Below are 27,917 nucleotides of genomic sequence, written 5' to 3' on the forward strand. Positions count from 1 at the left end.
TCAATATTGGGGTTTAAGAGGTGCATTAGGCTTTTAAATGTCAAGATGGGCATCATCTCTCAAAGGGAGTAAGAACAGTGAAGGCAGGGAAGGCGCTTGGCAAACTCCATGCACAGCCCCTGATTTTAGAGAAGCTGGCACCAAAAAGAGGAAGAAAGCAGCAATTTAATGAGAACTTACACCAAAATTACAAGTTACAGCAGACCCCCCCCACCTCGCCAAGAACTCTAGATAGCATAAGCTTCTTGTGTAATTTCTATGTGAGCCTGTCAGCCTCTTTGCTTCCAAAAAGAACAACTGTTTGTATAAAATAAACAAAAGGAATGTTTTCCAGCTGGCTCACAGCAGTTGATTTTGGCCTTAATCTCACTTTAAGCACTAAAAAAAAATAGCCCTCTGCCCCTACAGAAATCAGAGTGCATCAGCTAAGGAAAGACTTTGTTGAATATTTGGTTTTAAAAAACAAAAACCAAAACAGTGAAATAAGACAGTACAAAGTCATCAATGTTCAGAAGATATATTAAATAGTCAATATGGAGAATACACAGATTTACATGGCAGCCTTGCTTAATACAACCAAAACCCAAATGCTGATCCAGAGCCTTGAAAAGCAGCCCATTCACTTAGTCCAGCTGACTTTAGGAATGTCATAATGCTCAGTCAGCGTATCCAAGTGCCTGTTGAAGTCCTAGGGGAGAGAAAGAGAAAGAAAACCTTTAATATTGGGTGCTGACATCACCACCATTGAACCCCAAGACCCTCTGCTTCCCCGCTTCTGTGTTTCAGAGGCAAACCAGTCCCTCCAGCTCATGAGTGATGAACACATGCCAGGCAAAGTGGGATAATTTAGCTCACCTCCACTCTCTGCTTATGGGTTTTTGAGGCTTTCTTCAGGATCCTCTCCATTTGCTGGAGGAAGACACGAGAGGTTACTCCCAGCACTCGCAGCCCCTCAGGGGCCACATCCAAGGGGTCGATTGGGGTTTTCAAAGCCCTACCCGCTTCTCCTGCATCTTCTCGTAGGCCACCTGTGCCGGGGTCCGCTTGTCCAGCCCGCGCTTCTTCTCCTCCTCCTGCTTCTTGCTGCTCACGATCTGCTCCAGGATCTGGGCCTTATCCTTCGCCTTCTTCTTCTTCCTGAGGGCAGAGGGAGGTCAGCGCCCAGCCCCAGCTGCCACCCCCCCCGCGGTGTGGGTGCCCCCACCGGCTCCGGTCCGTTCCCCGCCCCGGTCCCCGCCCCGGTGTAGACGTGTCCCCCCCGGCCCCGGTGTCCCGTCCCGTTCTCCCTCGCGCTGTGGGGGTGTTACGCCGCGGTGTGGGTGCCACCCCTCCCGGTGTAGGTGCCCCTGCTGGCCCTCCCTCACCGCTTGCCGCCCGCCAGGCCCCCGCCGCCGCCCTTCAGCCGCAGCGGCCCGCGCTGCACCGCTTCATAGTCCGCCATGGCGCCGCGCGGCCCCGCCCCGCCCCGCCCCCTGGCGGCCGCGCCCCGCCGCCTCTCCCGCGCTGAGGCGGCACCGCCGCGGGCCGAAGCCGCCGTGAGGGAAAAGGCCGAAGCTTCAGGCAGGGCCAGGAAGCAGTGCAGGCGCGGCCCCCCCCCTCACGCCTCGTCCCCCCCTCACGCCTCGTCCCATGCACAGCGGCCCATGCTGAATAACGTGTGCTTGTCTGAGGGCGCGGCGGGGGGGCTGCCGGCCTGCCTTCGCTGAGGGGACTCTGCCCATGGACACACGCACCTACCCAGCTGCTTGGTAATGAAGACCGATTACAGTTTTACAATAAACGAGGCAGCTTGCCACACACTGCAGTTGTGCAGTCAGGCCCTCCTCCCCTTGTTTTCCATATTTCATACTGCCTGTATGAATTGTATACCCACATGTTATAGTTGAATTGAAATAACTAGAGTCCAAAATAAATTCACTTAAGTATTTATTAAGGCAGGAAAGCAAAAACAGTGAGCTGGGCAGCTGGGGAGTCACAGCTCCATCCAGGCTCGCAAATTCCAACAAGTAACACAGCCCTTTTATTCTCAACTTCAAGGCTAGTTTAAGCAAACAGTTATGCTCTCAGTCCCCTAGCAAGAAGCTGTATATTACAAAACTAATCTATTTTTACACTAAAGTCTAGACGAAGACAAAGGTTGTCATAGTAACATGAGATTATGGTTTAACATTGGCCTTGAGAAGGTACATCTCCAACCTCATGGTTAACAGTTAACTCTTTTCTTGCCAGACAAAACATTCTCAAACCTGTTGCAGCAAGATCATTCCTTTTGTTAAAAACCCCTTTGATCAGCAAATTACCCTTAGTTACTTATTACACACACATATTTTCAGTGTAAATGCTATATATGTATGAACATAGTACGAACTGTATACCCACATGTATTTTCAGTGTAAATGCCATACACGTATCTGTATATATGCATGGCACACTAATAATCATTAGTGGTAAGGTATATTAGCAGACTATGCAGAATAAAGGGAGAGAGGCCTTTATATACACTACCTCCAGTACAAACTACGATTAGCATTCGTGTCCAGTTGTGATAAACGCAGTCATGATTCATGTCAATAATAGAATGTAGTGTGCTAAGTGTAATTGTTGTACCCTGTGTAAATCTAAAACCTGTACCACAACCGTGATGAATGGGCACGTGTGGTTCCCCTGTGAGAAAATGTAAAAGCTCCCCCTTCCCCTGAGGCAATCGCTGCTTAGAAAAGCGCACCAAAGGAGACAAAGACCCTGAGATTTGAAAAAGCGCGCCACAGGAGAGCCAATAGGAGGAGAAGGCGTACGCTAACGGCCCAGTGGGGAAAGAGCGGGACGAACATCCGGCGAGAGGAGATTGGTCGAGATCCGGGCATAAAAGATGCCGCTTTTAGGACTCAGGTGTGCGTGTGGTGGAACTAATTGAGTTCTCTGTGCATCCAGCGCTTGTTTTGCTTATTGTTTCTCAACTGGAATTGATTGAACCCAAATTGATTGAACCCAAAATAAAATTGCTTTAGTTGTTATCGTTTATAACACAGTGAACATACAGAAATTACAGAGAAAAGCAGGAAGGATGAGGGGTTACCCGTTACTGCTACTGATTTCTAGGATTTAGTGCTAATTCTTAAAGAAGAAAGGCATTCCTAGCACTTTATGGTTACTTTCCCATCCCTGGGGGAATGAAGCCAACCTGCTGCTTCAAAGGCACAGACAATCAGCAGCTAGTTGTTTGGCTAAATACTGAAACATGAGTCTGTTGTGCACACAGGAGACAGGTGAGTGATGCTGGATAAGAGCCTCAAGCAGCCAGATGAAAGATTTGTTGAAATGCTCCTATTATGATACTTTGCAGCCTGTGGAGTAGGGGAGCTGGTTACTTGATCCTCTGCTATACCTGAACCTTGTTGTTGTAGCTTTTAATAACTGAGTATCCAGACCTCCTATAAAGGTGCCTTTGAGGGAAGAATGATGGGACAAGAATCAGCATTCAGAGCTTGAAATGGGCAACAAGCAAACCATTTTCACTCCAGAACAACTGGATGCATATCAGGTATAAAACAAAAATGGCTGTTTAGGCTGAATGCTGTATAAAGGTGAAGTTTTTTTTAAAAAAAATCTCTTAAAAATTATTTAGTAGTAGTACTAAATTACAGCAAAGATTTCAGTAACATAGTTTGATTCTTACATCAAGAAGGGTTATAAAATACTCCTAATTATATGCTGGAAAGAAGGAACTGTAATACTTGGCCATATATATTACAATATAACTTCCTTTAAGTTACTGTATGGGAAAAGTCTGAGGCAATGCATGCTAAAAACTGTTGTTACATCTTTTCTTATTTCACAGGACTGCACATTCTTTACAAGGAAAGAAATTCTGAGGTGAGTCTTGTATATGCAATTATATAATTGTATATTGTGTACAATTGTTTGATTGATTGATTGTTAAATCTTGTACATGTGGGTAAAGGACAGAAAATGCAATGAAGACAGGTTACACATAGGGTGAAGTATTTAAAAAATAATTTAAAATTGGATTTACACAAATTTAAGATGATACCTTTGAGCAACCTGAGCATTCATGTTGCTTTTTTAATGTACAAAACCCCTATGTTATCTATCCTAAATTGAGACAGACTTCTAAATTTTGTAACAAGGTACGATTCTTTATCAGAAATAGATGTAACTGGTTTTAATTTAGTGCATACCCTACCATCCTCTCCTCTCCACATTCCTCTCACCTTGTTTTGTGACAGATGCTTCAAAGTATACTGTTATTCTCTGGAATACTTTGCCTGGTTTCTGAAAACCTGAACGATTGTGTCAAATTTTCTTTATCTTTCTTCACGTCTCCTTGTAAATAATAAGACTGATACTCTAAGGTACATTTTTCCCAGAGCCTTCATGCACCTCATCAAACACTCCATTTAATCTCCAACCATAGGATCTGATAAAGACAGGTTCAGTAGTCTGTTGATGTGGGACTGAGAGTCTTTACATAAAACCTGAACTTGTTCTCCTCTCATAAAAAATACTTACCAGGTAGTAGCATACATAATGTTGAAGTTGCATTTGCCATTCCTAACCATCATGCATGATAACAGAAAGGGAAGTGTTCTGTTTCTGCATCTCTCAAGGGGCCATCACACATTTTTTGCTAATTTCTCTGAAGGGCAGAGCACAAGTGACAGTTTTGTACAGAGCATGTCCCTGTTTTAGAACCTCAATACATGTGTCTGAATCCTATACAGGATAAAATATGAATGGTTCTGTAATAATTGAAATCTGAATCTGTCTCCTTTCCGCATGATAGAGGCCAGAACCATAACTCTATCATGAATAAGACATTTATTATTGATAAGGATCCCTTTTAAAATTCTGTCCTATTGTTTTGTTGATAACAGCTGTGAATGGGATTCTTACTCTAGCATAAGCACTGAAACAAATAGCATGCTGATAAAGTGGTGAATATATTCAAATTATTATACGTCTCTGCTATCTCTTGAACCTGAGTTCTGTGGAAAAACAGGTAGATACTTGGGGTCGATAAAAGCCTGCTAGAATTGGTCCCAGATCTTTCTTCCTGCATTCAGGATTTTATTCTGACATTTAGATGGATTCTTTCACGCTCCAGTTTAAGCCCGTTATTTTTGGTCACATTCACTGTGGATTTGGAAAAGAGATCCCTTTTGCCTTGCCACAAATGTTTGTGCATTTGGAAATTGGTTAGGTGGACCTTCAGGTTTAAGGTCTTCTGCCTTGTTGTCATAAACACATACATCATAGCTATGCTACATGCCTGAATACTACTGCTGGCCACACAGAAGCAAATCTGAAACTTTGTAAAAATCTGTTTTCAGACACAGGGTATCTAGTGGTTTGGCTGCCTGACCTATGTATTATCCTAATTATTCTGTAAGCATGAAGGCTTTGTATTTTTCACCAGTTAAACTGTGTTCTTTTTAATACTGTCTCTTCCACCACCAAGCACAGAGCATACTAAATGCTTTTTAGTGACCACTATCATCCATCTTGGTAAAGGATGCAAAGTGTGAAAAGTAATACAGAAAAGGCAAACACATTGTTCTCAGAGGTGTAAATAACATGTTCCCTAAACAAGCTTTTCTTTCTATTTCAGACTGTTTTATAGATACCGAGATCTAGCCCCACAGCTAGTTCCACTTGACTACACAGATAAACCAGACGTGACACTTCCCTACGAACTCATTGGCAGCATGCCAGAGCTGAAGGTACAGAGCAAGGAACACAGCTAGAATCGAGTGACACAGTTCAGTTTAATTTACCCTTTTTAAATAATTCACCCAGTACTAATTGCTGGGAGGCTGAAATACAAATAGATTTCAGCTATTGAAGTGAAAAGTCTTTCTGGAAGCTTCTAACAATTCCATGAAAACACCCTGAAATTGCACAAAGGTTAAAGAAGGCTACAGCTGCGTCTAGTGCTGATAATGTTAGACAAGAACGTAATAGCAGAAAGGAGAGTATATGCCAAAAAGGGGTTACAACAAAAATCATCTTGCTGCAGTTGTCTTATGTATGCTGAAATAATTGCTAGTAAAATGACCTTCCTTTGCTCCTGTGTTCTGTTTCCCAGGACAATCCATTCCGCCAGCGGATAGCAGAGGTTTTCTCTGAGGATGGAGGTGGCAATATGACTTTAGATGATTTTTTGGACATGTTTTCAGTGCTGAGTGAGATGGCTCCCAGAGACTTGAAAGCGTATTATGCTTTTAAAATTTATGGTGAGCAAAATGTGCAAAAAAGTAAACTTTGGGGAAATCCTGCAACTTCATGTAGGGGTGCAAAATACTCATTTTGTCACCACAAAGGATTTCTAGCTCAGTATATTTTAAATACAGCCTTTCTTTTAATTGCATTTGAATGTTTGTTCTCTCTCCTAGAAACTTCTGCTCTTCTTTATCCTTCTGCCACTTCCCATATTTATCTGGGATTAGGATTTTCTACAGAATTTACAACCTGAAATTATCTGCAGTTTTCAAGAGCAGATAAACATTTAAGAAATACTTGTGTCTGAGGGGCTGCTTGGAAAAGTGCAGCACCAGGAATTTGGCTGCCCATAAATCTGCAGGGTGGTTTTGGCAGGGGAGGTGGGAGGCAGGGAAGCACACTTCTAGCATTTTTCTCCAAGGACAAATTTAAAGATTTTTTTTTTTTTTACAGTACTGTTTTCAGTTACTTTATGATCACCTAAAGCCAAACAATATATCAAACAAACTCTTTTCGTGTGATTTAAACTATACATGATTCAGCAAAGATGTTAAAAAAAGTGAACCTGCACCAAAACTGCACCAGTCCATTCTCTTCATTTAACTTCATACTATTTCTTGCATTTAGTTCAGTAGTAGCGATTTGCTAGAATGATTTAATTATGGCTAGGCTACCCTTATGTATGATAAGGAGAAATTACTCCAGGATTTTTATTTTGTTACTGAATTTCTATACGGTAACTTCATTTCTGACTTCAAAGTTCTACTTACATAAATACGTTACAGCCTGGGAACCAAACGCTTCCTATTAGGTCTTGGCAGTCAACCATGTGAAATGCTGACTTTTGTCGCTTTGAATTAATTTTGTTTCCTTTGACAGATTTTAACAATGATGATTACATATGCAAATCAGATCTAGAGAAAACTGTTAACAAATTAACCCGAAATGAACTTACCCCAGAAGAAGTTAGCCTTGTATGTGAAAAGGTGATTTATGAAGCTGATGCGGACAACGATGGCAAGCTGTCTTTGGAAGACTTTCAGCGTATGATAATACGAGCTCCAGATTTCCTCAGGTAACATTTGCTTTTAATTTCTAACAGAAAATTGCTCTTAGTTTAATTGTCAGAAGTCTCTGAAGTGTGTGTTTTACATCTCCTCAGCCACTACAGATCACCACGCTTCCCTGACAGTTTCTAGTAATGCTGCCCACTGCAAAGACTGGGAGCAGAGATGCTTGAAAAAGCGTGGAGGCTTCTTGACTTGCTTTTTTGAACCTCTGATCTACTTTTTACATGACAAAACATCCTTGTAACTTAAAAATTTAATGTGAGCACTTAGGCTTTGTTGATAAATACATGAGATGAGCTCATTGAATGCATGACTGTCTTAATGTGGATTCTGACACACATCTTACACAAAGCAGCACTCAAATCTTGCATTTATTTAACGATCCTATTCTTTGCAAGTGCTTTATAGAACAGTTTCCAACTTATAGCACAGTTTTAGGATTAATTGTAGTGAATCCTTTGAATAGAACACTATGTGACTGATCATTACTTCCTTTTTAATAGCACATTTCACATTCGAATCTGAAACTAGTGAAACGTAGATGGAAGTGCTTCTTGAACCTTCAACAACCATTACTTCACCCGAGATTACTGTCCATGAGAGCAAAATGAGAGGAGCAAAGAGGACAACTTCTGGTAACTGAACCAGTTGGAGAAGCCTTGTCTTATCTCTTTTAAAGGAACAATTTATTAAGTTCTTCATCAAGATTTCCCTGTAATTTAACAAAGTGTCTATTCCCATTTCCCGGCTAGAGCAAATCTGGCCTCGACAGCGAGATGAGAAATATTTTTTTAAAGTTCAGATACCACCAGGTAGTAAAGGAACTTGTATCAAATTGCAGCTTAAAAAAAAAAAAAGCCTTAACCAGTACAAAACCCTTTACAATTGTTTCAAAAACACTACTGGTAATCAAAATTGTGTAAGCAACTCTTCTGATCAGCTACAGTCTTAACAAATGGTCCAGTGAATCCATTTGCTAAAGCATTCTTCCAGTGTATCACAGAAGACTGCTACACGTTCTGAGAATATAGAGCTCTCCATTTCAGAATTTATACTGAAAAGTCAACGTACTTTAAAGGACTAGACAGCCTACCCCAGATTCCTGTCCCTCTCTTCTATTTCTAGAAATACCCTGTTTTTCACACTAGAATCCACGTGTACAAATAAGGAACAGGACTGACTGACTGAGTTTGTAAAAGTCTCTTTTCATAAGTTTATTTATGCAGTGCTCAGGGTCCTATACAACAGAGTAAAAACATACATACTGTAATAAACAACAGTTCTGTTTTTAATACAAACATGAAAATCAATGAGAAGTGTTTAAGAAAGCAGTTGTAACATGGGAAGGGTGGCAGCCAAAAGTGGTCATTCTAAAAACACAATTTACAGTTATTTTTAAAAATTTTGGGATGCATTAAGTTCCCTTCAAAACAAAGTTGTAAGTCCCAACTCGCGTTCAACGCAGAGCATATGATTCCTGCAGAAAGGCTACAGAGACCAGCCCGCTAAATCTGGATCAAATACAGAAACAAAAACTCCCAACAATCAGCAAAAGAGATGGGTCAAAGAACAAGGCAGCCTCAAATAATCAGACTGCACGTCACCATTAACGTTCAATTAAACAGATCTTTATTTAATCTATACATGAAGACAGAAGTTAATCATCATTCTTTCCCAACCCCTATGAACTTCTAGTACAAATGGAAACCATCCTCTGTGCAGCTGTTTGCCCGTTTCCTCTCCAGCATAAACACCAGCTGTTTCAAGTCCAAGAGAACAAGAAATCAGGGTAGCTTTTGAGCATGATCATTCAGCCAATGACACTGCCACCACAACAATAAAACTCTTAATTGTCAGCAAGATGATTAGCATCTCGCGTGAAGGGAGAAGACCAATTAATTTTCAGCAGCAAAGAGACTTACAATAATCCATAGGATTTATAAATCTGAGGCTGAAAGTCTGATGCTGGTGTAAGGCTGTGATGTCAAGGAACATTCAATGTGCCCATCAGCAAGGGACACAGACAATGTCAGTGTTAAAACGGCCAAGTGTTAGAACAGCAGTTCCACCCTTTACTGACAGGTCTACACCTGAAGGGGTGAAGACTATCCAAAGTACTGAAACCAGCCCCAGATAAAAGTCAACCACAGAATTCTATGATACTCATTAAAGTCAGGGAATTTGAGAACATGCTCAAAAACGGGTTTGTTTCTCCACAAACCAAGTGTTAATCAATTACCTGAAATTTTAGTGGCATTTAGACACCAGGAGTGCATAGTAAGCACATGGTTAGTTTTTTAGATCTACTTAAATTCCTGTTTTACAAATTTTGCATCCAATTTCAGACTTTCTCCTCCTTAGGTAAAAGAAAGCTTAGATATAAATACATTACCATCTGTATTTACGTAGTACCTCTTTTGATCGTTTCCCATAACATTCATACTTAAAAAGCACAGTAATTTAATTCCGCAATGGAAGCATCAACTACATATTGTACTTCTCCAAGATGTGATGTCTGTATTTAGCAGCGCACAGCCAAGCATACGTGCAACTGCAGTGTCTTTTTCTGCCTTACATTTGCATTTTAGCTTTCATATTGCTTACACTGATTTAATTTCTGTGTAGAGTCTGTATACCCTAGACGTACAGTGATGACTGTAGTCACAGTAACTGTATGAAGCTTCCTGAGATCAGGCAATAATACAGTTGTTCATCAAGTAAATCCAATCATTTCATAAAAGGAAATCATGCTATAAATTAGCTACAGACACTTGCAACAACCAGCATAAGTTTAAACAAAAAGTATTCACATACAAAGAGTTTGCTTTGAATGCAAAAGAGTAACTTAAGATTTAGAGAACGAGGAATGAGAAAACACAATCTCATCCTTCAAAATTTATCCACTTGTGAATTAATATGGTTTGTTTTCTCATCTCAAGATGAGTTACTGATTTAGATACTGTCAACTGGCAATACCCAGTATCACGGTGGACAGCCCACGATACCAAATTAGAGTAACCACTTATTTTTCCAGTCACTTTGAAAAATAAGTCTGGCTGCAACATCTGGCTATACTGAAGTAGAAGGATGGATGCGAGACAATCCACATTTACTACTAAGCCAGCAACAAGCCATCAAACAGAGCAGTTTTGTGCAGGAAAACAACATTCAGACCATGCCTTAATCACCTGCCCAATTCCGCCTCAGGAACTTCTTGAAGCACAGAGTCTTTCTTTAAAAGCATCCTTGTCTCAAGACGGAAGCATTGCTTGTCCAAACTACAGCTCTGTATTAATGACACTTTGAAGCACATAATGACTAGAAGGCTCTTCAGTAGCTTAACATGATTTTATCCTAGAAATACACCTTCGTGTAAATCCACTATGGTGCACGTTCACAAAGTCCTCATGCTAAAAAGCCACAAGTAAACAAACAAACAAACAAAACATCATAAGGTTCTGGCTAGGGGAAAGCTTTAGGTATGATTTTAATCTTGAACAGAGCTCACTGTAATCTGCTAGCTATTAAAAATAAAAATATTGGTAGCATATAAAATGAATTTTTATAAACCAGTAACTTACACAGTAAAATTTCCTTTTTCCATTTTAGAAAAACAGCCAATATTCCTGTTGAGCCCAATTGCATGCTGCAGATTTATAGAGTTTAAGTATGAATCTGATAGATCTTTAACTACAGTAATGCTTAGGAGTGCTATTTTCAGGCCAGAATACAATACCACAAACTTGAAGAAAACAAAACTGGTGAGTAAATTCATGAACTTTAAAATCAGCTTTAATTTCACCCTCAAGTGAAGTTGTCAATGTAAACAAAGCATGTTAACAATTCCAGTGACTCGCAGGACACAGCTGATACGTTCACTCGAATTAAATACACCATAATGCCAATCGCTTGACAGCAGACTTTGAAATACATGGCTCTTATTGGCTCCTTATTCTAATTAAGTCTCATTAAGAGCCAGGCTTGCAGCCTCTGAACTGAGAGCAATTAAATACCTAGGAGCTTCACTTGGCCGTTACATTTTAGATATTGGAATGTAATAGACTGTGTTTATAGGAATAAATACATAGAATATTTCCACTGAGTACTAGACATCATTTGCATTGATGCATGCTATTAACAGGTTTGTTGCTGCTTGAAATCTGAAATGATCAATACAAAGCAGCAAGGCAAAACTCAGTTTTAAAAAGTTTGTTTTCAGAAAGTGTTCGTATGTGCAACGTTTATTTGCATATGTGAGTGAGTGTGCATGAGAACACACGACTGGAAGCAGTGCAATACATTTTCTTGTCACAATTTAAAATGAGCTACTGCATCACAACAGATCCGGTGTCATTCTCAACTGGAGAAGGAAAAGGCGCCCACTGTAACGTCACAAGTTTTGAGCAAGTGTCCCTACCTGAACCGCGTTGTCTGTTTCTCTAAGAACAGATGACAGATCATTTGCACGGGCCTCACTGTAGCAATCATCTCCTGTTAAATGTCTGGAGTACTGAATTAAGCACGGTCAAGTCTCACATAGATAAAGTAATTCCTGATGGTGAGGATCCATTATATTTACAGCACACTTTGGTTTTTTAAAAAAAATAGAGATTCCTTTGAGGAGGATTTTTTTTTTTGTTAAAACTTCAATCGTACTTGCGGATTGTCTGGAGTAATGCAACTGAATAAGGAACAGACAGGTAAAGGATTTTCTCTGTAGTAGCAAAGTGGTGGAGATGCAGAAAGTTTCCTTCTACCTTCTGAAAAAAGGTATAGGCCTGTACTGCTCACCTAAGTGCATTTATTTGATGTTCTGATGCATTGTTGTATATGCATCTACAGACACGGATATGCACATGTATCATGTACGCATACCTGCACTTCATTAATATTGGCATTTCAGTTCCTTATTTGGATCATAACTTAATCTTTCTAATTTGGATACATTACGGATATGAACGACAAGATTGAAGCCTGTCAGCAAAGGCGCTATGTCACAGGTCACATCCGATCTGTACTCCCTCTGCTAGACAATACGCATGCCCAGTGGCAATCTGACAAAAATAAACTTGTTTCATCTCCAAAATTGAAGAGTCAGACAATTACTAAAATAAACGATTTCTTATTCAGATGGTCACAAAGTGACAAGGTATGTTGAAAAAGCTAAGTCTGCAGACAGAGGAAATCTCACTCAGAACAGGCACAGTCCAGTTCCGTTGAGCAGAAGCTCAGGTTAAGGCAGTGTCCCTCACAGAAGAACACATCGGAAAAAGCTGCTTTTCTTTTGCTGGTCTGGTGTGATTTTGACTCCCTGGTTGCTGCCTTGCGGGCTATTGCCTTCCTGAAGATGCAAAGAATATTAAGTTACTTACTGATACTGAACAGCTTCTTCATCTGTTCATTTTATTGACTCAAGCCTGCCATATCCAAACCCCACTATTAAAGTCAACAGCAGGTTGCACTCAGTCACCCGAGCTTTACGGCAGCCACTGTGAGAACCCACAGGACTGCACCCGCTGCTTTTGGCCTCCACTAACATGCACTGAATCTGTTCTTTCTCTAAACTCAGACAGCTAAGATTAAAAAAAAAATATATATAAAATTACAGGACATGTTTGGCTCTTGCTGAAGCAGTTCAGATCATCAGCAAGACCCAACAAGGGCACGTCCAGTCACATTAAGGTGGAATGCTTTGTAAAAGTAGAAGGAACCTTTGTTAGCTTCATTTCCTACGGAGTAACCTGACATCAATGTGTGTTCACTTATGGCACAAAAGATAACCCAATCGTTTCTCAGGACACTTTCACAGAAGTTACAAAAAAAAATTTGTTCACCTATTTTTAAACATACTGGTTTGAAGACTGCCCTGAAGTACAAAGCGGGCCTCCTCTGTGAATTCATATAGTTCCATTTTTTAGCCTGCATGAGCAAGAAATATCATTAAATTGCCCTACCACTCACTTGACTTCTCATAAAACAAATAAAAGGTAATTTTATTTGGAAACCCTCAACCACTGCAGCCAATTCCCAAAATGCAGAGACAATTGTTTATTAGCCAAGGTCAGACAGCAGCTTGACAAAACCAAAACGAAGTTTCTGTAACCTTCAGTGCACCCCCCCATAAAAGAGACCACAAAGTATTTGTTATATACTGTGAAACAGTACTTGCCATTGGTGGGGTTTTTCCCGTTTAAATACAGCGCAGATGGAATAAAAGTCACTTACCAACTTCTTGTCCATTTTTGCTTTGATATCTCTCGCAAGAGTGAAAAACGCCTGTGACAAGTAAAACAATTGTTACATGGTGAGTAAAATACATTCTAACACTTTTGCTCAGCAATAAGCTGCTGCCCCGAGTTTCTCTGCATACTGAACTGAAGAATGGCACATTTTCAGGTTTTTTTCCCCCCTCCAGGCTCTAACAGCCCCTATCCAACCCCATCACCTCCCTTCCAAGCCTGAAAACCACAACAGTACACAACACTGCAGCACCACCCAGGGCAGCATGGTGTGAAAATATTGGCCTTTATCAATCACATCGCTGGTTGCAAAGACAGAAGCCAAGCTGTCCAGTGTGCTGCTCTAACACCCTTGTGTTATGCTCTCAACACCACGTTCAACCTAAATAAATTAGCATAATCTTAGACAACAACTTCATAACCCAGCCGTGGTATCAGACCACCATGTTTTGCATCCAACCGGGATGGGCAAGCGCTCTCCCAGCTCGTTTGCACAAAGACGACAATAAATACAGGAGAAAGGTTACGGTACTTACGTTCTCTATGTTTATATTTGCTTTTGCACTGGTCTCCATAAATTTAATTCCAAAACTTGCAGCAAGCTGAACAAAAGCAGGTTTCATGTTAGTTGGGTACTTGCAGGAACTGCTCTAAGTACAACCACCTGCGCCAGATCTGCCCCTCCTGGCGCAATTCAGAGGAACTTGGGATTTACTCAAGCAGAACAATTTGCAAAAACCAGGAACTGAATCTCCCTGCTAGTAGCATCTATTCTGCCCGGGACTTGTTCTGCTGTTTTACACGCTGCGCACATTTTATTCTGCTCCTTTGTCTTTTTTTTTTTCTTTCTTGCATAGACATGTCAATCCCATAACATTGGCAGCGCCCAGACATACCTTCTCCACCTTGACTAAGTAACATCTGATGCCTGCAAAGACAATGCTGCCTGCTTGTCTCAGCGGCTTTCAGCCAGAGAGAGACATTTCCTCACTGCCAAACACTAACTCACTTTTTCTTCCTTTTTCTAAGAAGAAATCCAGCTCATTTACCAGATAACTGACAATTCTTAACACAGACTCATCTTTTTATCAGAATGGGGAAACGTATTGCAACCATAGCCTGGGAAACATCCAATAGTTCTGCTTAGAAATACCGCTGTACCAAAGCAGCATACAGACAGCGACAAATGCCATTTTTATACCGTGAAAAGTGTAAGCTGAAATACGTTAAAGCTAGAGCCCTTACCTTCTCCCCTTGCTCTCTAGAAACTTGTCTTTTGTCATTTGCATCACATTTGTTCCCAAGGATCATTTTTTCAACATCTGGAGAGGCATGCTGAGATAGAAACAAATCAAAGACTTGGGCTTGGGGTTTTTTGTAGATAAATATTGTACAAAAGAGGAGACACACATCGAGTACCTAACAGAAACACCTGTGCTAAGCATTGTCTGTGGATGTACAGGCTCCCCAACCCCCTCCTCCCAGCCACCCAGCGCATCCTGCACCATGACAGCTCTCAGATCACTTCTGGTGGCTGCAAAACATCATCTCTTAGGTCACCTCAGCACCGAAGGGGGTCCAGTCCCCTAGCTGGCTCTCGTGTGCCAGCACGACCAAGTAGTGTTAACCACAAGGTTACAGGTGTTATTATTACTGGTTTTCCTTCAATTTATTTTCCACGTTCCCTCCAGCACATGAATTTAGAATAAACTTGATGCTGCTGAAGCAATTCAGTTTCAACTACTTTTGGAGGAAGAAACAGCATCTTTAATGTTCAGTAAGTAAATAAAGAAATTACCTCTTCAATATTCCTGACCCAGTTCCGAATATTTTCAAAAGATTTTTCATTGGTGATGTCATAGACTAACATAATGCCCTAAAGATGAAGAAGGAGACAGATAGTTTCAGCTATCGCAAGAGTTAAGCCTCATCCATAGCAGAAACGAACAATTTAACAAAGACAATTTTAAAAACAGCCGGTTCACAGCTCCATTTAGCATTTAATCACAGTTTGTGCCTTGCCAGATCTGGCTCACGGGATACACGTATTCCCGCGCTGCCCCAGCACCGCTGGAAGCAGCAGCTGTCGGCGCTCACGTGTCAGAAACCAGACAGGTCCGCGTGCTCCACGCCAACCCCGGCGGATCTGACTGCAAGGGCTGCACGGCCTGGTCTCGGTTCAGCGCGACCCGCACGGCTCCTACCATTGCTCCCCTGTAGTAGGCGGTTGTGATGGTTCGAAATCGCTCCTGCCCGGCGGTGTCCCTGCAACAGACACGACATGGGGCTCTTGCAAACATCCGCACCACCACGCTCAAGTTAAAGCCACCAAAAGTTTTAATTAAATGGAACCAGTCTTTGGTGCGCTACAGCTGCCTTCTAGGTTTTTAAGGTTTCGTAAATTGCTGAAAAAGGGGTATAAAAACTGAAGGGAAACCTGCCGGCGGGGCAGGGGCAGTGGGCACCCGGCGCTCGCTTCGGAGGAAGCCCTACCAGATCTGTAGTTTGATCCTCTTCCCGTCCAGCTCGATCGTCCGGATTTTGAAGTCGATACCTGCAACGCGGAGCAGCGCGGTGACCCCCCGCTCCCGCCGGCACCCGGCGCTCTGCTCTGCCCCCCCCAGCCCCGCTTCCCGGGCTCCGGGCAGCCCCGGCCGAGCCCCCAGCCCCCCCGGGGCCAAGCACCCACACCCTGGGGCCAAGCACCCAGGACCGAGCCCCCAGACCCCCGGGCCGAGCCCGCGCGGCACACTCAGCTCCGGCGGGGCCTCCACCCACCCGCCCGCCCCCCCCCCGGTTAGAGCGGGCGGCGCCGGGCCCAGCCGCCCTCACCGATGGTGGAGATGAAGGTGGCGTTGAAGGCGTCCTCGGAGAAGCGGAAGAGCGCGCAGGTCTTGCCCACGCCCGAGTCGCCGATGAGCAGCAGCTTGAAGAGATAGTCGTACGTCTTCGCCATGTTCGCGGGCGCCGCCCCTCGGTCGCGCCCGCCCCCCGCGGCCTCTCACGGCCCGCGCCCGCCACGGCCCGCCGCGCGCCTATTGGCCGAGCCCGCAGCACGTCACCGCACTGGCCGCGGAGAGCGCTGAGCCGGCGCCCCATTGGCGCGATTGGCGGCTGCCCCGCCCCCCCCCCCCCCCCCCCCCGCGGCTGCCCGGCCGATACGTCACTTCTTGCTGCGGGCGGAAAGCGCGTGCAGCAGCGGGGCTGCCCGGCTGGGCAGTGACGTCACGTCTCCCACTTGACGTGGCGCGCGGGCGCGTGGCGTCACCCCCCCCCCCAGCGCTACAGAAGGGGCGGGAGGCGTCCCGGGCAGCGGGAGACGGTTTAATGCGGGGCTGGGGGGGGGGGGGAAGGGGGGGAGGAGCCGCGGGGGGTCGCTACGGCCGCGCTGGCGGCGGGGGCGCGGTGCCGGCGTCCCGGTGCCTCCCGTGTCATATACAGTTCAGCTCGTTCAGCGTCTGGTCCAGTGTCTGGTGCAAACCCAGGTTCTCCTCTTTGGCTTGGGCGAGCTTTTCTGGTGAGAAAGAAGAAAAACCAGCCTGAACCCACGTTACTTACACCCCCACGGTCGCTTCCTGCACGCCCAGGACACCAGCACTGTGTCCACAAAACGGGGCCAAGTCTTGGTAACTGCTCTCAGCTAGTGAGGGGTCTGGACATACCTTAACACTGACAGGACACATCCTCCGGGGATGTCCTTGTCCCGAGAGGTTTTAAGTGGGCAGGGGGAACAACACAAGGATGCACCCAACACCCAGCGCACTCGGAGCTCCTGGCTGCCCCACGCGTCCCTGGGCACCCTGACATTTAGCTGACAGGGGCAGCTGAGCTGCCTCCATCTGCCTCTCCCCAGCCTGAGGAGCCAAACGCATTTTCAGTGTCGTTCCTATTGTATTTTAAGTGAGTTTTAAGGAAATAAAGCCCAAAAGCTGAAAGGCAGAGGTATCGTGTTTTTATTGAGCTCCATCCTTACAGAGGAGACGGAAAGATCGCTTGTGGAAGTTGCACAGAAGTGACAGGTTTCACAGGCAAGAAAAGCGTAAGAAATGCAGCGAGCGAGAGCGGCCCCCGCGCCCCTGGGGTGTGGATCACAAGGAGGTCATGTCATTGAGAGCATGGTCAAGCTCCTCACTGATTGCTTTGTACTTCAGCTTCTGAGCGTACAACTCGTCTATCAGTCACAGGGACAGAAGGCACATTTCAGCAAGAGATGCAGAGAAACAGCCCAGAGAAGAGGCGCACAGGAGACAGGACAGTCGGAAGGCAGCAGCCAAAGCAGTCGGGAAGGAAAACAAAAGAAGAAAACAGATGTATAACTGAGCATCGGTATGAAAAAAAAAAATCCACTGCTGCCAGGTCAGGAGCTTTGTCTACCTTTCCTTTTCTTTAAACCTCAGATAATTATTTTTCAGTCACTAGATTAAGCAGGGTCATGATTTTGTATTAATAGAAAGTGTCCTTGAGCCCATGTATCTGCGAGTTGGCCAAAATCAGGTCGTTGTTACCAACTTTCTGAAAAAAAAACCCCTTTCAGGGAAACTTCCTCCAGCCAGGAGGGGCCACTCTGGGCAGCAGATACATCACACACAGACACACACCAGTGTGCCTGACCTTACCAGCCAAATCCAATACCCACTCCGAGAAGTTTATTTCCTGATTTGAAACTGAACACTAAATGAAACTCGAGAGATTTCATACCTTCCAGGTCATCAATAGACTTTTCCAGTTTGGCAACTGTTCTCTCCGCAAATTCAGCACGGGTTTCAGCCTAAAAAAAATCAAAGAGAGTTGAGTGGATGCTTGTTAAAAAAGTGATGCCAAAATAACAATTGGAAGTGGACACTTACCTCTTTAAGCTTGTCAGAGAGAATCTTAATTTCTTCTTCGTATTTATCTTCTTTTTCTGAGTACTGTGAAAACAAACAATAAACACTGTTTAAGGGAAGTTGTAGCTACAATAATGTTTATGAAACCGCAACCTATTTACAACCACTTTTCCTTCTACAGCAGTTGCAAACGCCCCTTCCATACTTTTCTCCTCTTCACCTCTTCTCCACTTCAGACTCTGGTTCATCATAAAACATCATTTGAAGACTCAGGATGTCTGAGTTCCTCTGTGCGTCATCGCACACCTTAACAGGCTTACTTTCTTGCGCAGCACAAAAATAGCTGAATGTGCAAGAGAATGTGAAGCCTTCCATACCGATTTAGACTAGCCAGAACCAACTGTTTAATGAAATCAAGAGGTTTAACAATTTTCTTTATTGAGGGCAAAAAAAACCACAAAAAGAGCAAGACTGGAAAATCGAGAGTGGTCAGCAGATGTGAGAAACGGCGCTGTAGGGCCTGGCTGTTGCAGGTAATTATTATATCACTGACTTGGGTCTGAGCAGAACCCATTCAGCATTATCAACAGTCTCTGTTAAACAGGCAGTCAGCTAAACCCCTTCAATTTCTGATTTATTTCTATTAACTTTATTTTCAAGTTTTGGCTTTGCCCCTATCCTTCAGTTTACTGCAAGAACCAACCTTTTCAGACTGAGCTTCCAAAGACTTCAGGTTGTTAGTGACATTCTTTAACTCCTCTTCAAGGTCGCTGCACTTACTATAGGAAAAAAACCAAAAGTATAAATTACTACTGTCCCTGTTATCAGTTAGTTTAATTTTCAAGAGGTCTAAAAATCCAAGGAAGGAAGGAATGATTGAGTCTGAAAGAAGAAAATTTGGTATACGGGGTATAAAAAAGCTTTTCTACCCATACCACATGCCTGCCTACCAGTAGCAGATTCTTCTAATGAAATACAGCTTTGACCTTTAATGTATTGTGAACTGCTCCTGTGTGTATGGAGTTACTCACACTTCAGACACTTCTGCACGCTCTTCAGCTCTTTCCAGTTCACCCTCCAAAATAACCAGTTTACGAGCAACCTGTGAAGAGACAACAGCTGCATCAAGCCACCCTGTAAGTTCTTACCCCTTTCTCTCACAGCACTACGTTTGAGCTTTCCTGAATAATGAGATTAGATTAGAACATCCATGCACAGATACGGCTGGTTTTTTTCCCCAAATAAGTTGGATTTTGCAGTGTTGTTAGCATTAAATATCTAAGATGCTGCAAGTCACTATTAAAATTACCCCTTTCTGGGAATGTTCCAAAGTTCAATTGCCACACAGTGAGAAGCCTGCAAAGGCTGACTAAACTGAAGCGTAACGAAGTTGTTCATGGTTCTCCCTCATGTTTAATTGTTTCCTTATCCCTTTTACCTCTTCGTATTTGCGGTCAGCTTCTTCAGCAATATGCTTGGCCTCCTTCAGTTGCATTTCCTGAATTTCCATTTTCTCTTCATCTTTCATTGCTCTGTTCTCAATAACCTTCATTCCTCTGCAGAAGTCAAAACAGGGGTGTTTAACATAGAAACATTTTAGCACTACTATCTCAAAAATCCCAAACTGGAATTCCATACTTGTAACCAAAAAGTAGCCCGTTATGACAATACTGTCATGTTCCTCAAGGCTAACAGAAGTACTCATTCCAGCCTGAAAAAAGTTCCAAATCTCTGACCCACAATCCACATTAGCACATGCAGATACTAAATTAGAAAGGAGTATTTTATTCATATATATTCAATTTTTTACCCCAAAAAAAGAAAGAAAGAAAAAAGGAAATGTACCTCTCACTCTCATCCGCTGCTTTCTCAGCCTCCTCCAGTTTCTGCAAGGCAGTGGCCAGCCGTTCTTGGGCACGATCCAACTCCTCTTCCACTAGCTGGATACGTCTGTTCAGAGCTGCCACCTCACCTTCAGCCTACACAAAACACAAGCACCCAGAACTGAGGTTATGTGCAAAATCTCAGCTGATGGGTTTCCTTACAACTGCAAAGGCTTCCCCTTGGTATAGGCAGCAGAAGCTCCAGGAAGCCTTCTGCCTCTGCTTTTTGTTTCAACTGTGGCATCTCAGAAATTTCTAGGTATGGAGTATGTGCTTCTTTCTTTTTTAATGGTACTTCACATTCCTGCCATACAACAAAGGGCTTGACACTGATTGCTAGCATTGGAGTATTTTCAGATCATTTCACAGGGCTGGATCTCCCCGTAGGATTGCAAAGTTAAAAACGGAACTGTTTCCATCATGGCTTGTTCCCAAAACCTCACAGTTCACCTCTCTGTTCCTAGTTCCATCACAGATCAAAGCAATACCTACCACAGCATGCTGCTGAAGTTAAAGCCATTTCATTATCCGTTATGGGCTCCTGAGCCTGCCACTGCTTTATAATCTTTATGCAGTCAGTTGGGCAGATACAGTTTGCCTCAGCATGGGAGAGTCGGTCTTTGTAACATAAACAGGGCAAAATTAGATATGTTCTTAAAATCAGTTCACTTTTTCATTTGTTCCTGTGGTACTTAAGGAATTAGACAGAAAGCACTTCTTAATAATGTCTCTTTATATATTGTTGAATAAACTGCACAGTAATTTGAAACGCTATTAACATTTTAAAAAACAGACTAGATAATAAATGGAAAGGTCATTGGGAGAAACGCTTGCATATAGACAACATGAACAAATCAGTGTTGATTAATACATTGTGTTTATTCAGATACGGTTCCTTTAATTGCTTGTTATTTCAAGGAAAATAAAGCCCTACTTTAATAACTGCCAGGTTTGCATGCTTAATTGTCCCCAAATCTAAGCATGATTGCCATATACAAGATTTTTTATTTAAAAAAAAAAAAAAAAGACAGGGTATAGATCCTGGGAAGGCAATTGGGTTTTGCTTTATGTTAAACACTTTGAAGATATAATTGTTTTGCTGCAGCTTTGCAAATCTGGTTACTGACCGCTCCTCCTAAGCTGGAGGAAGTGGTTTCATTCATAGTTGTACCATCTTAGAAAGGATTTCAGTGACCAATCCAAATGGCAGCTGACCCTGGACTCCTCTAGTCATAAATTACCCAGCATTTCATTTGTTTTCTACCCAGTGCTGTGTGTTTAACTTTCTCGATTTACACACAAGCCATCGATCATGTGGAAAACTGGTGTCTGTTAGGTACTAGTCTGCAACCCCTTCCACTAGGCCGGCCACTTTTAAGTCACATTTTAATTAAGCAAGATTCCAAAGCTATGGAGACAGGGCCACTGGGAAGCTGGAGTTAGTCTGGCTCCACCTCTCCCAGAAGCAGTTTTACCGTATAAGGACTGCGGGCTAACTCGCTGACATGTGATAAAATAGCAGGAAGATGCCGGGAAGGCTGATCACACACAAACCTAAGTGAAACCAGCTGTCCAGCCCCGGGAGAGCCGCACACTAGTGGAGAGTTCTCATTTCTCTGTGAAAACCAGGAGGGAAAGTGATTTTTCAGCAGTTCGGACATTTCCCAGCTGTGCTGAAGCCAGTGGTGCGGCGCCGAGAGGCGGGAACTCCCCGCTCGTTGTCATGCAGTGCTTTTTCCTAAACTGCCATTTCCTACAAAACTCGTAACCGCTCCCCGATGCCAATGGGGGCTCGCAACGCCGTTTCCGAGGGGAAAGCGCGATAAGCAGCGGGCGCCTCGCAGCAGCCACCGCCGCCGCGCCCGGCTCCCCGCAGGCCGGTGCGGGCCAGGCGCTGCGGCAGCGCCAGCGGCTTCCGCAGGGAGTCTGCGGAGCGGAGCAGCGAGGGGGACAGCTGAGGAATGAAGGCAGCCGGCGGCCGAGCCGTCCTCCCGGAGCAGGGGAGAGCCGGGCGCGACCCAGCGAGAGAGAGCCAGAGACAGGAAGGAAGGAGCAGGGCAGCCCGGGAGAGAGCGACCGAGAGAGGCGAGCAGGCAGCCCGGGCGGTCTCACTTTCTCCCGCAGGTCCCGTTCCAGGTCCAGCTCCCGCTGGAGGACCTGGGCGCGATCCTCCGCCTCATCCGCCTGTTGCTGTAGGCACTGGATCTTCCTCTTCACCGCTTCCAGGGAGCTCGGCGCGGCCATGGGCGCGGCGCTGGCGACGGGCAGGGCGCGGGGGTGCTGCACGTGGCGGCGCGCGGCCCCGCGCCTTTCAATGGGCCGATGACGTCACGCGGCTGGAGGTGGAGGTGGGGGCGGTGACGTAGCACAGAGAGGAGCCGGCGCAGGCAGCGCTGGGACAGCGGCGCACCGGGGCCGCCCCGCCCCCAGCCCCGCTCCCCGGCGGGGTCCCCCAGAGCGCCCCCCCAGCTCCGGGGCCGCCCCGCCCCCAGCCCCGCTCCCCGGCGGGGTCCCCCAGAGCGCCCCCCCAGCTCCGGGGCCGCCCCGCCCCGGGCTGCGCAACCCGCTGCGCCGCGCCCAGCTGCAGCGCTGCGGGGCTCCCCCGCCACCCTGAGGCCCCCAAAAGGTAGGGCTCGGCACCGTGCTGCCGGGTCCTGCCCTCCGGTGTGGTACTGCCGGAGAGGAGCCGGGGCTGGGCGTCACGCCTGCGGGGGGCTGCACCCAACAGCATCCTCACAGCCCAGCTCCCCTGAAAGATCAACACCTTGTTTACTTCGATTAAAGGAGATTTCACTTTCCTAAAGAATCCCCGCCCACTCCCCCTCCCCCCCGGTTCAGGAACCTGAGGTGCAGTGCTACACGTACCTCCGGTACCCGTTAAAGGCCCAAGTGGCACAGTGTCCCCCGGGCAGCCGCGGGTGCCACGTCCCGGTGCGGAACTGCAGCCCCCAGCTCCTTCTGGGAGAGGGCACAGACTTGTGTACCTGAAGTTCAACACTGCCTTCCCCACCCCGCCCGTCAAAAGACTGCAACACAAAAGTCCTCAGTGATTCCTATAATCAGTGTTACTACCTACTTACTGCAAAATATACAGAGCACAGTAACAGGTGAGTATTAGCTGTAGGTACGTACATCAGTGGCCTTCTTTTCAGCCTGCTCCAGTTTTTCCTGGGCATCTTTGAGAGCCTCCGAGTACTTATCCAGCTCATCTTCAGTTCCTTTCAACTTCTTCTGCAGAGCTACCAGCTCATCCTCTACCTTTCAAAAGAGAAAAAAATAAAGTCAGCATTATCAGTTACAGTTTAATAATGTTAAAATGTCTCTTTACTATTAGTTTTAGCCTAACACAACATACAAAGAGTCAGAAAAGACCAGATCGAAGTTCTGCTGGGGCAAGGAGTCTGAGAATGACTGGTAGCAGTTGCCAGGGAAAGATGATTAAACACATATCCTTAGGACAACATTCCCTGCCACTGCACACACGGGATCTGGTTTAATACATAACTGGGTATAAACCCTTTTCCACCTCATTTCCGTTTTGGACTCTGCAACGCCCTTCAGCAGTTAATTCTACAGCATAAAAGTTTTAAAGTTATGTCCTGATGATTTATTGGGAAACTCTTCAGTTCCTGTATAGCTAGAAAAAAAAAGCAGTTGTTCCCGAGTCATCTTTTGTGTGTCGTTGGAGACACTTCAAACCCCACGCAAGACTCTGGAAGCAGGAAGGAACAGCTCTGCTCTGCGACAGCCCCTGCCATAAGCAGGAGGTGGGAGTTGCGGAGGTCTCTTCCCACCTGAATTATTCTCCAGTTGTGGCCCAACAAGGTATGCTCCATCCACAAGGCTCAGCCTCTCTCCTCCATACCATATAAATCCATATTGTACACTAGAATGGTACTATTTATAACCTGCTGGGAGACTGTTTAATGATGAACTGTCTCGTGCTCCCAGAAGAATTTACATTATCAGGAGGCTTGCTGCTGATAAGAGTGTGCCTGCAAACTCAACTGCTCCATCATGTCATCTGCAATACAAAACAGTTCTGTCTGTAGAGCAACCGACGCAACCATTTAGCTCCACCTGCACATAAATTCCGTCTATCAAAATAAGTTTGTGTTTTAGTACACTTGACTTTCTTCACTCTAGCTTCAAAGATAGCTTTAACAACATTTTTGGTAGTGTGTTATTCTTGAATGTTATGTTGCTACATTTCTGCTCTGAGTAACCAGATAGTGCGAGAGAACTGAATATGCTTGCTTGGATGCTTTAACAGAGGGACAGTAAGCAGAATGAAGGCGATGCTCACTTTGTGTATGATGTTAAAATTGCTACTCAAGTACCATGCCCACGTTATAAAAAAAAAAAAAAAACGCTGAAAAATTTGACACAACTTAGAAAAGAGAGCAAAGATTTTTTTTCTTTTAGCTTTTTACTGTGAATAACCCTCATACAGATACTTGAAAATTCCTATAAGCGTAGGGTTTATCATTCTGTAGGAAATCACCTTTGATAACTAAACATAAAGGAAGGCTAAGCATTTAATCCCCATTAACCACTCTGAGGAACAATCTGCTGTGGCTGTTGCAGAGTACAGAAAGATGAGCTGAAGAGACTGTGGCCCAGCAGAATGGCACCTGACCAACACCTCTGAGGCTAGGAAAGAAATAGGGACTACACACATAGGGTGATGCATACAGCTTGTAGAAGCCTGCTGTAATGACACAGAAGAGACAAGTGGTTTTCCTTGCATTGGGGGCAGAGGGGGAAAACAGCAGCAGCTGACCCTTTTGGAAACTTTTCCTGTTGCTTTAGCCAAACGGATGATCTGTTGAAACTTTGGTCTCATATCATCCAGGATCTCAAACTGAACTTGAACATAAGAAGTATTTGGCCAATTGAATGTTAATAACATATTATAGAAGTCTGGAAGACATAGGAGAAGCAGCCACATTTAAAGAATGTGGAAGGAAAAAACACAGTTATTTTACAGGAAGTGCAATAAGAAACTCAAGTGTCGTCAACTTACATTTCAAGATCATTCTGAAAACAGCACAGCTCAAATGAGATAGACACCCAGAATAAAGAACATTGAAAAGCAAAAGAATATGAAAATGCTAACACTAAAATTCAGTTAAAAGAAGAGCTTTCAAATGAAGGTATTTCTGGTTATTCTTAAAAAAAACCAACACAACATATCTACTGTTGAGTCACAGCTGGTGCCTCTAAGGGCACTCTCTATACCAAGGATTAGTCAAGTGAACTTTATTAATTCACTTCAAGGAGAGGCTCAATTAATGTTTAGACACAGCTGACTCTTCAGGAGGTATTAATACTAGTGCTACATGTGTTCAAGGTACACAGCTTTGATTTTGAGTATGTAAGGCCTTTTCCATCGAATCATAAGCACACAAAAATTAAGGCAATTATGTAAGATTCAAGAAAACTTAGGCAAAGTACTCTTAATAATCTGTGGATAGTGCCAATTTTGCAAAGACTCAGACAGCTGAAAGGAGAAGTTAATACCTAGCCCTGGCTATATGAGTATAACATCACAACAAGGCAAAAAGACTTCAAGAAGATTAACAGAAAACCCAGCTTCCAGTTACTTCCCTTTCTGAATCAAAAAGTTGTGACATAGTATTCTGTTAACTTATTTCCACAGCACATGCACAATCAGTGCATTTATTTCTACTTACCTGTTTACATTTGTCCTCAGCTGCCTTCTTATCTGTTTCAGCCTGCTCTGCTCTGTCAATGGCATTCTCTTTGTCTAACTTCAACATCTGCATCTTTTTCTTGATAGCTTCCATTTTTGCTAAAGGATAGGTTGGATCTGTCACACAACTGAAAGAATTACAAAGAGTAAAGGTTTAGATTTTTAACAGCTTGGGCAGAGAAATAAGCTGTACCCAGCCGTCACAGGGAAAATGAGCTCAAGTGGTTGTAGAGAGCTTTAAACCCAGAGACCGCTGGACAAAACCCAGATCTATTGGCCTCTTCTCTGATCTTTCATAGAGAGCCTTTCTAAGGAATGAGCTGGAACAGACTCACTAGAGGAATCTTCACCGCTCCATCATCTCCTTATTTGGCTCCTGTTTTCTTAAAGAGAAAACTGTTTCCATTTTTAAGCTTCTGACAGAAGCAAAAGTGTTGACATATGAACACATGCTTGAAAGAAAGCTTATTAGCACCCCTTCGTGTTTGCAGAGCAATTAAACAGCCCGACAGATCTACGGGGATGGCTTGGCTTCTTATAATAATGGCATAAGACTAATGGAGAAAAGGATCTTTTTGGAATACTCCAAAATAAATCCATGCATAAATTAAAAATATCTACACTTAAATGGTAGCTAAATTTATGTTATAAAAAGATGCAGGACATGTTATGAGACAGCAGGTTAGGGTTTTTTTCTGTGAAAATAAGCACTGGTGTTAAAGAGCTAGCTATAATCTGTAATAGTATAATATATAATAGAGGTTGTATTTAGATACCAAGTTCAGGCTGAAAGGCATTGAGTGAGTCTGAGTGCTTGTCTTTGAAATTTCACTCATTAAATACTTAGGGAACTGAACAATATACCTGAAGTTGCAGTCTGATGAGCACTGTAAATTACTTCCGCTGTATGAAGGAGTCACCTTCTCTCTGTCAGGCACGGCAAGAACAGGCTCTGGGAGGAATATCAGGAGCAGTTCCACTGAGGACATCAAGAACATCCAACAGCCCCAGCATGAGCCTTGTTTCATTTCACAGTCCTATTAAACACATTACCATCCCCCCAGCTGCCCTCTCCCATCCCTTTGCATGACCTGCTTTGTCCCGACTGCATCAAGGGCTTACTCCACCTCCCAGAGCTGACTGAAAATGCTTGTTGACTTTGGTACAGTGACCCACATGCCCTCATATTTCCCCCAATTCTTCCCCACGTTCGGGTCCCGTTAACCACCCCATGATCCTTTCCTTCCCTATTCTGACCTGCTCTGCTCTCCACAGCCTTGTAGCTCCCTGCCAGGCCACACACAGCCCAACTCACTGCACAACCTCACAAACCCTGTCAGGCCTTCCCTCAGAAGTGTTCACAGCATCCCCAGCCACGTGGGGTACCAAAAGACTCAGCACAAGATTTGGAATCCCTCATCCCCTGGAGCGAGCTGGCATGGCACTGAAAGGCCTTCAGGAATGATTTCAAAGGAAAAATTGCCTTTTATTTAGCTAAACATGACAGTAGAATGGGCCTGAAGCCAGTATCAGCACACCACCTACAAACAAAGTGAGAGCCCCACAAACCATCCCCAAAGCACCACAAGGCTTATCAGCGCACTTGCTACGGTGCTCAGGCTGCCTTTTACCACCCATTTACTGGTGTTGCTATTCAAAACAAAACCACCGCGCACACGACTACTAAATCCAACCCCCCTGCCCGCGGGGGCCCCCACCGCCTCCCCGTCCCAAGATGGCTGCCAGCAACGCCCCGAGGAGCTGCCGTGGCGACACCAAGATGGCGACGCGAGCAAGGACTACCCCTCCCAGCGGGCTGCGTGCGTGCGTGCGTGCGTGCGTGCGCGCGCCCTTTCCCGACAGCACCAGCCCCTCCACAGACCCTCGTTAACGGCAATTAAATGACCCCGGGCTTCTCCCCCCCCCCCCCCCCCCCCCCCCCC

At 44.5% G+C, this 27,917-nt stretch overlaps 4 protein-coding genes and 1 long non-coding RNA gene across 9 annotated transcripts; 1 reads left to right on the plus strand and 4 right to left on the minus strand.

Annotated features, from left to right (window-relative positions):
- Positions 1-501: 501 nt before the first annotated feature.
- FAM32A (family with sequence similarity 32 member A) lies at positions 502-1,472 on the minus strand. Its single transcript, XM_013302636.3, has 4 exons — positions 1,365-1,472; positions 999-1,137; positions 856-909; positions 502-688 (listed from the first exon to the last, which is right to left on the minus strand). The coding sequence occupies exons 1-4, from the start codon at positions 1,439-1,441 to the stop codon at positions 620-622; spliced, it is 339 nt and encodes a 112-aa protein (XP_013158090.2). The 5' UTR covers positions 1,442-1,472; the 3' UTR covers positions 502-619.
- Positions 1,473-3,226: 1,754 nt separating this feature from the next.
- On the plus strand, positions 3,227-8,365 carry CIB3 (calcium and integrin binding family member 3). The gene is made up of 6 exons (XM_005241716.3): positions 3,227-3,541; positions 3,839-3,873; positions 5,630-5,741; positions 6,107-6,254; positions 7,120-7,315; positions 7,814-8,365. The coding sequence occupies exons 1-6, from the start codon at positions 3,491-3,493 to the stop codon at positions 7,833-7,835; spliced, it is 564 nt and encodes a 187-aa protein (XP_005241773.1). The 5' UTR covers positions 3,227-3,490; the 3' UTR covers positions 7,836-8,365.
- Positions 8,366-8,495: 130 nt separating this feature from the next.
- RAB8A (RAB8A, member RAS oncogene family) lies at positions 8,496-16,622 on the minus strand. Of its 2 annotated transcripts, none has more exons than XM_055804662.1 (8): positions 16,382-16,570; positions 16,043-16,103; positions 15,754-15,814; positions 15,348-15,425; positions 14,795-14,884; positions 14,086-14,151; positions 13,536-13,586; positions 8,496-12,651 (listed from the first exon to the last, which is right to left on the minus strand). In XM_055804662.1, exons 1-8 carry the CDS (start codon positions 16,503-16,505, stop codon positions 12,559-12,561), a joined length of 624 nt encoding a protein of 207 aa, XP_055660637.1. In that variant the 5' UTR covers positions 16,506-16,570; the 3' UTR covers positions 8,496-12,558. The 2 variants fall into 2 exon arrangements, with proteins under 2 accessions (XP_055660637.1, XP_055660636.1); XM_055804661.1 differs by lacking the exon at positions 8,496-12,651 and adding an exon at positions 12,669-13,229 and having other exon boundaries at positions 16,382-16,622.
- Positions 16,623-16,857: 235 nt separating this feature from the next.
- TPM4 (tropomyosin 4) lies at positions 16,858-27,846 on the minus strand. 4 transcript variants are annotated; one of them, XM_055804660.1, is made up of 10 exons: positions 26,839-27,014; positions 25,955-26,102; positions 23,391-23,516; positions 20,221-20,354; positions 19,814-19,931; positions 19,407-19,477; positions 19,079-19,154; positions 18,397-18,459; positions 18,248-18,317; positions 16,858-17,063 (listed from the first exon to the last, which is right to left on the minus strand). In XM_055804660.1, exons 1-10 carry the CDS (start codon positions 27,000-27,002, stop codon positions 16,981-16,983), a joined length of 1,053 nt encoding a protein of 350 aa, XP_055660635.1. In that variant the 5' UTR covers positions 27,003-27,014; the 3' UTR covers positions 16,858-16,980. The 4 variants fall into 4 exon arrangements, with proteins under 4 accessions (XP_055660635.1, XP_055660634.1, XP_005241772.1 ...); XM_055804659.1 differs by lacking the exons at positions 23,391-23,516; positions 25,955-26,102; positions 26,839-27,014 and adding an exon at positions 22,371-22,659; XM_005241715.4 differs by lacking the exons at positions 16,858-17,063; positions 23,391-23,516; positions 25,955-26,102; positions 26,839-27,014 and adding exons at positions 17,494-17,720; positions 22,371-22,663.
- LOC129784502 (uncharacterized) lies at positions 20,789-22,364 on the minus strand. Its single transcript, XR_008747321.1, has 2 exons — positions 21,813-22,364; positions 20,789-20,876 (listed from the first exon to the last, which is right to left on the minus strand). It is a non-coding gene; the product is annotated as an uncharacterized LOC129784502 (long non-coding RNA).
- Positions 27,847-27,917: the final 71 nt, after the last annotated feature.

This window comes from Falco peregrinus, chromosome 5 (genome assembly GCF_023634155.1).
Source record: "Falco peregrinus isolate bFalPer1 chromosome 5, bFalPer1.pri, whole genome shotgun sequence".
In the NCBI taxonomy this organism is placed as follows: Eukaryota; Metazoa; Chordata; class Aves; order Falconiformes; family Falconidae; genus Falco; species Falco peregrinus.

Excerpts from the sequence above, each read along its gene's own strand:
- TPM4 (XM_055804660.1), bottom strand. The coding sequence starts at position 27,002 with ATGAAACAAGGCTCATGCTGGGGCTGTTGGATGTTCTTGATGTCCTCA. Across the intron at positions 23,517-25,954 it reads CTGAGGACAAATGTAAACAG|GTAGAGGATGAGCTGGTAGC; the intron begins GTAAGTAGAAAT and ends CTCTTTTGAAAG. Across the intron at positions 17,064-18,247 it reads GTCTATTGATGACCTGGAAG|AAAAGCTCGCCCAAGCCAAA; the intron begins GTATGAAATCTC and ends CTTTCTCACCAG.
- RAB8A (XM_055804661.1), bottom strand. The coding sequence starts at position 16,505 with ATGGCGAAGACGTACGACTATCTCTTCAAGCTGCTGCTCATCGGCGAC. Across the intron at positions 16,104-16,381 it reads CACCTTCATCTCCACCATCG|GTATCGACTTCAAAATCCGG; the intron begins GTGAGGGCGGCT and ends TCCGCGTTGCAG. Across the intron at positions 15,426-15,753 it reads CCTACTACAGGGGAGCAATG|GGCATTATGTTAGTCTATGA; the intron begins GTAGGAGCCGTG and ends CTTCATCTTTAG.
- FAM32A (XM_013302636.3), bottom strand. The coding sequence starts at position 1,441 with ATGGCGGACTATGAAGCGGTGCAGCGCGGGCCGCTGCGGCTGAAGGGC. Across the intron at positions 910-998 it reads AGAAGATGCAGGAGAAGCGG|CAAATGGAGAGGATCCTGAA; the intron begins GTAGGGCTTTGA and ends GTCTTCCTCCAG. Across the intron at positions 689-855 it reads CCCATAAGCAGAGAGTGGAG|GACTTCAACAGGCACTTGGA; the intron begins GTGAGCTAAATT and ends TCTCTCCCCTAG.
- CIB3 (XM_005241716.3), top strand. The coding sequence starts at position 3,491 with ATGGGCAACAAGCAAACCATTTTCACTCCAGAACAACTGGATGCATAT. Across the intron at positions 5,742-6,106 it reads GCAGCATGCCAGAGCTGAAG|GACAATCCATTCCGCCAGCG; the intron begins GTACAGAGCAAG and ends TCTGTTTCCCAG. Across the intron at positions 7,316-7,813 it reads CGAGCTCCAGATTTCCTCAG|CACATTTCACATTCGAATCT; the intron begins GTAACATTTGCT and ends CCTTTTTAATAG.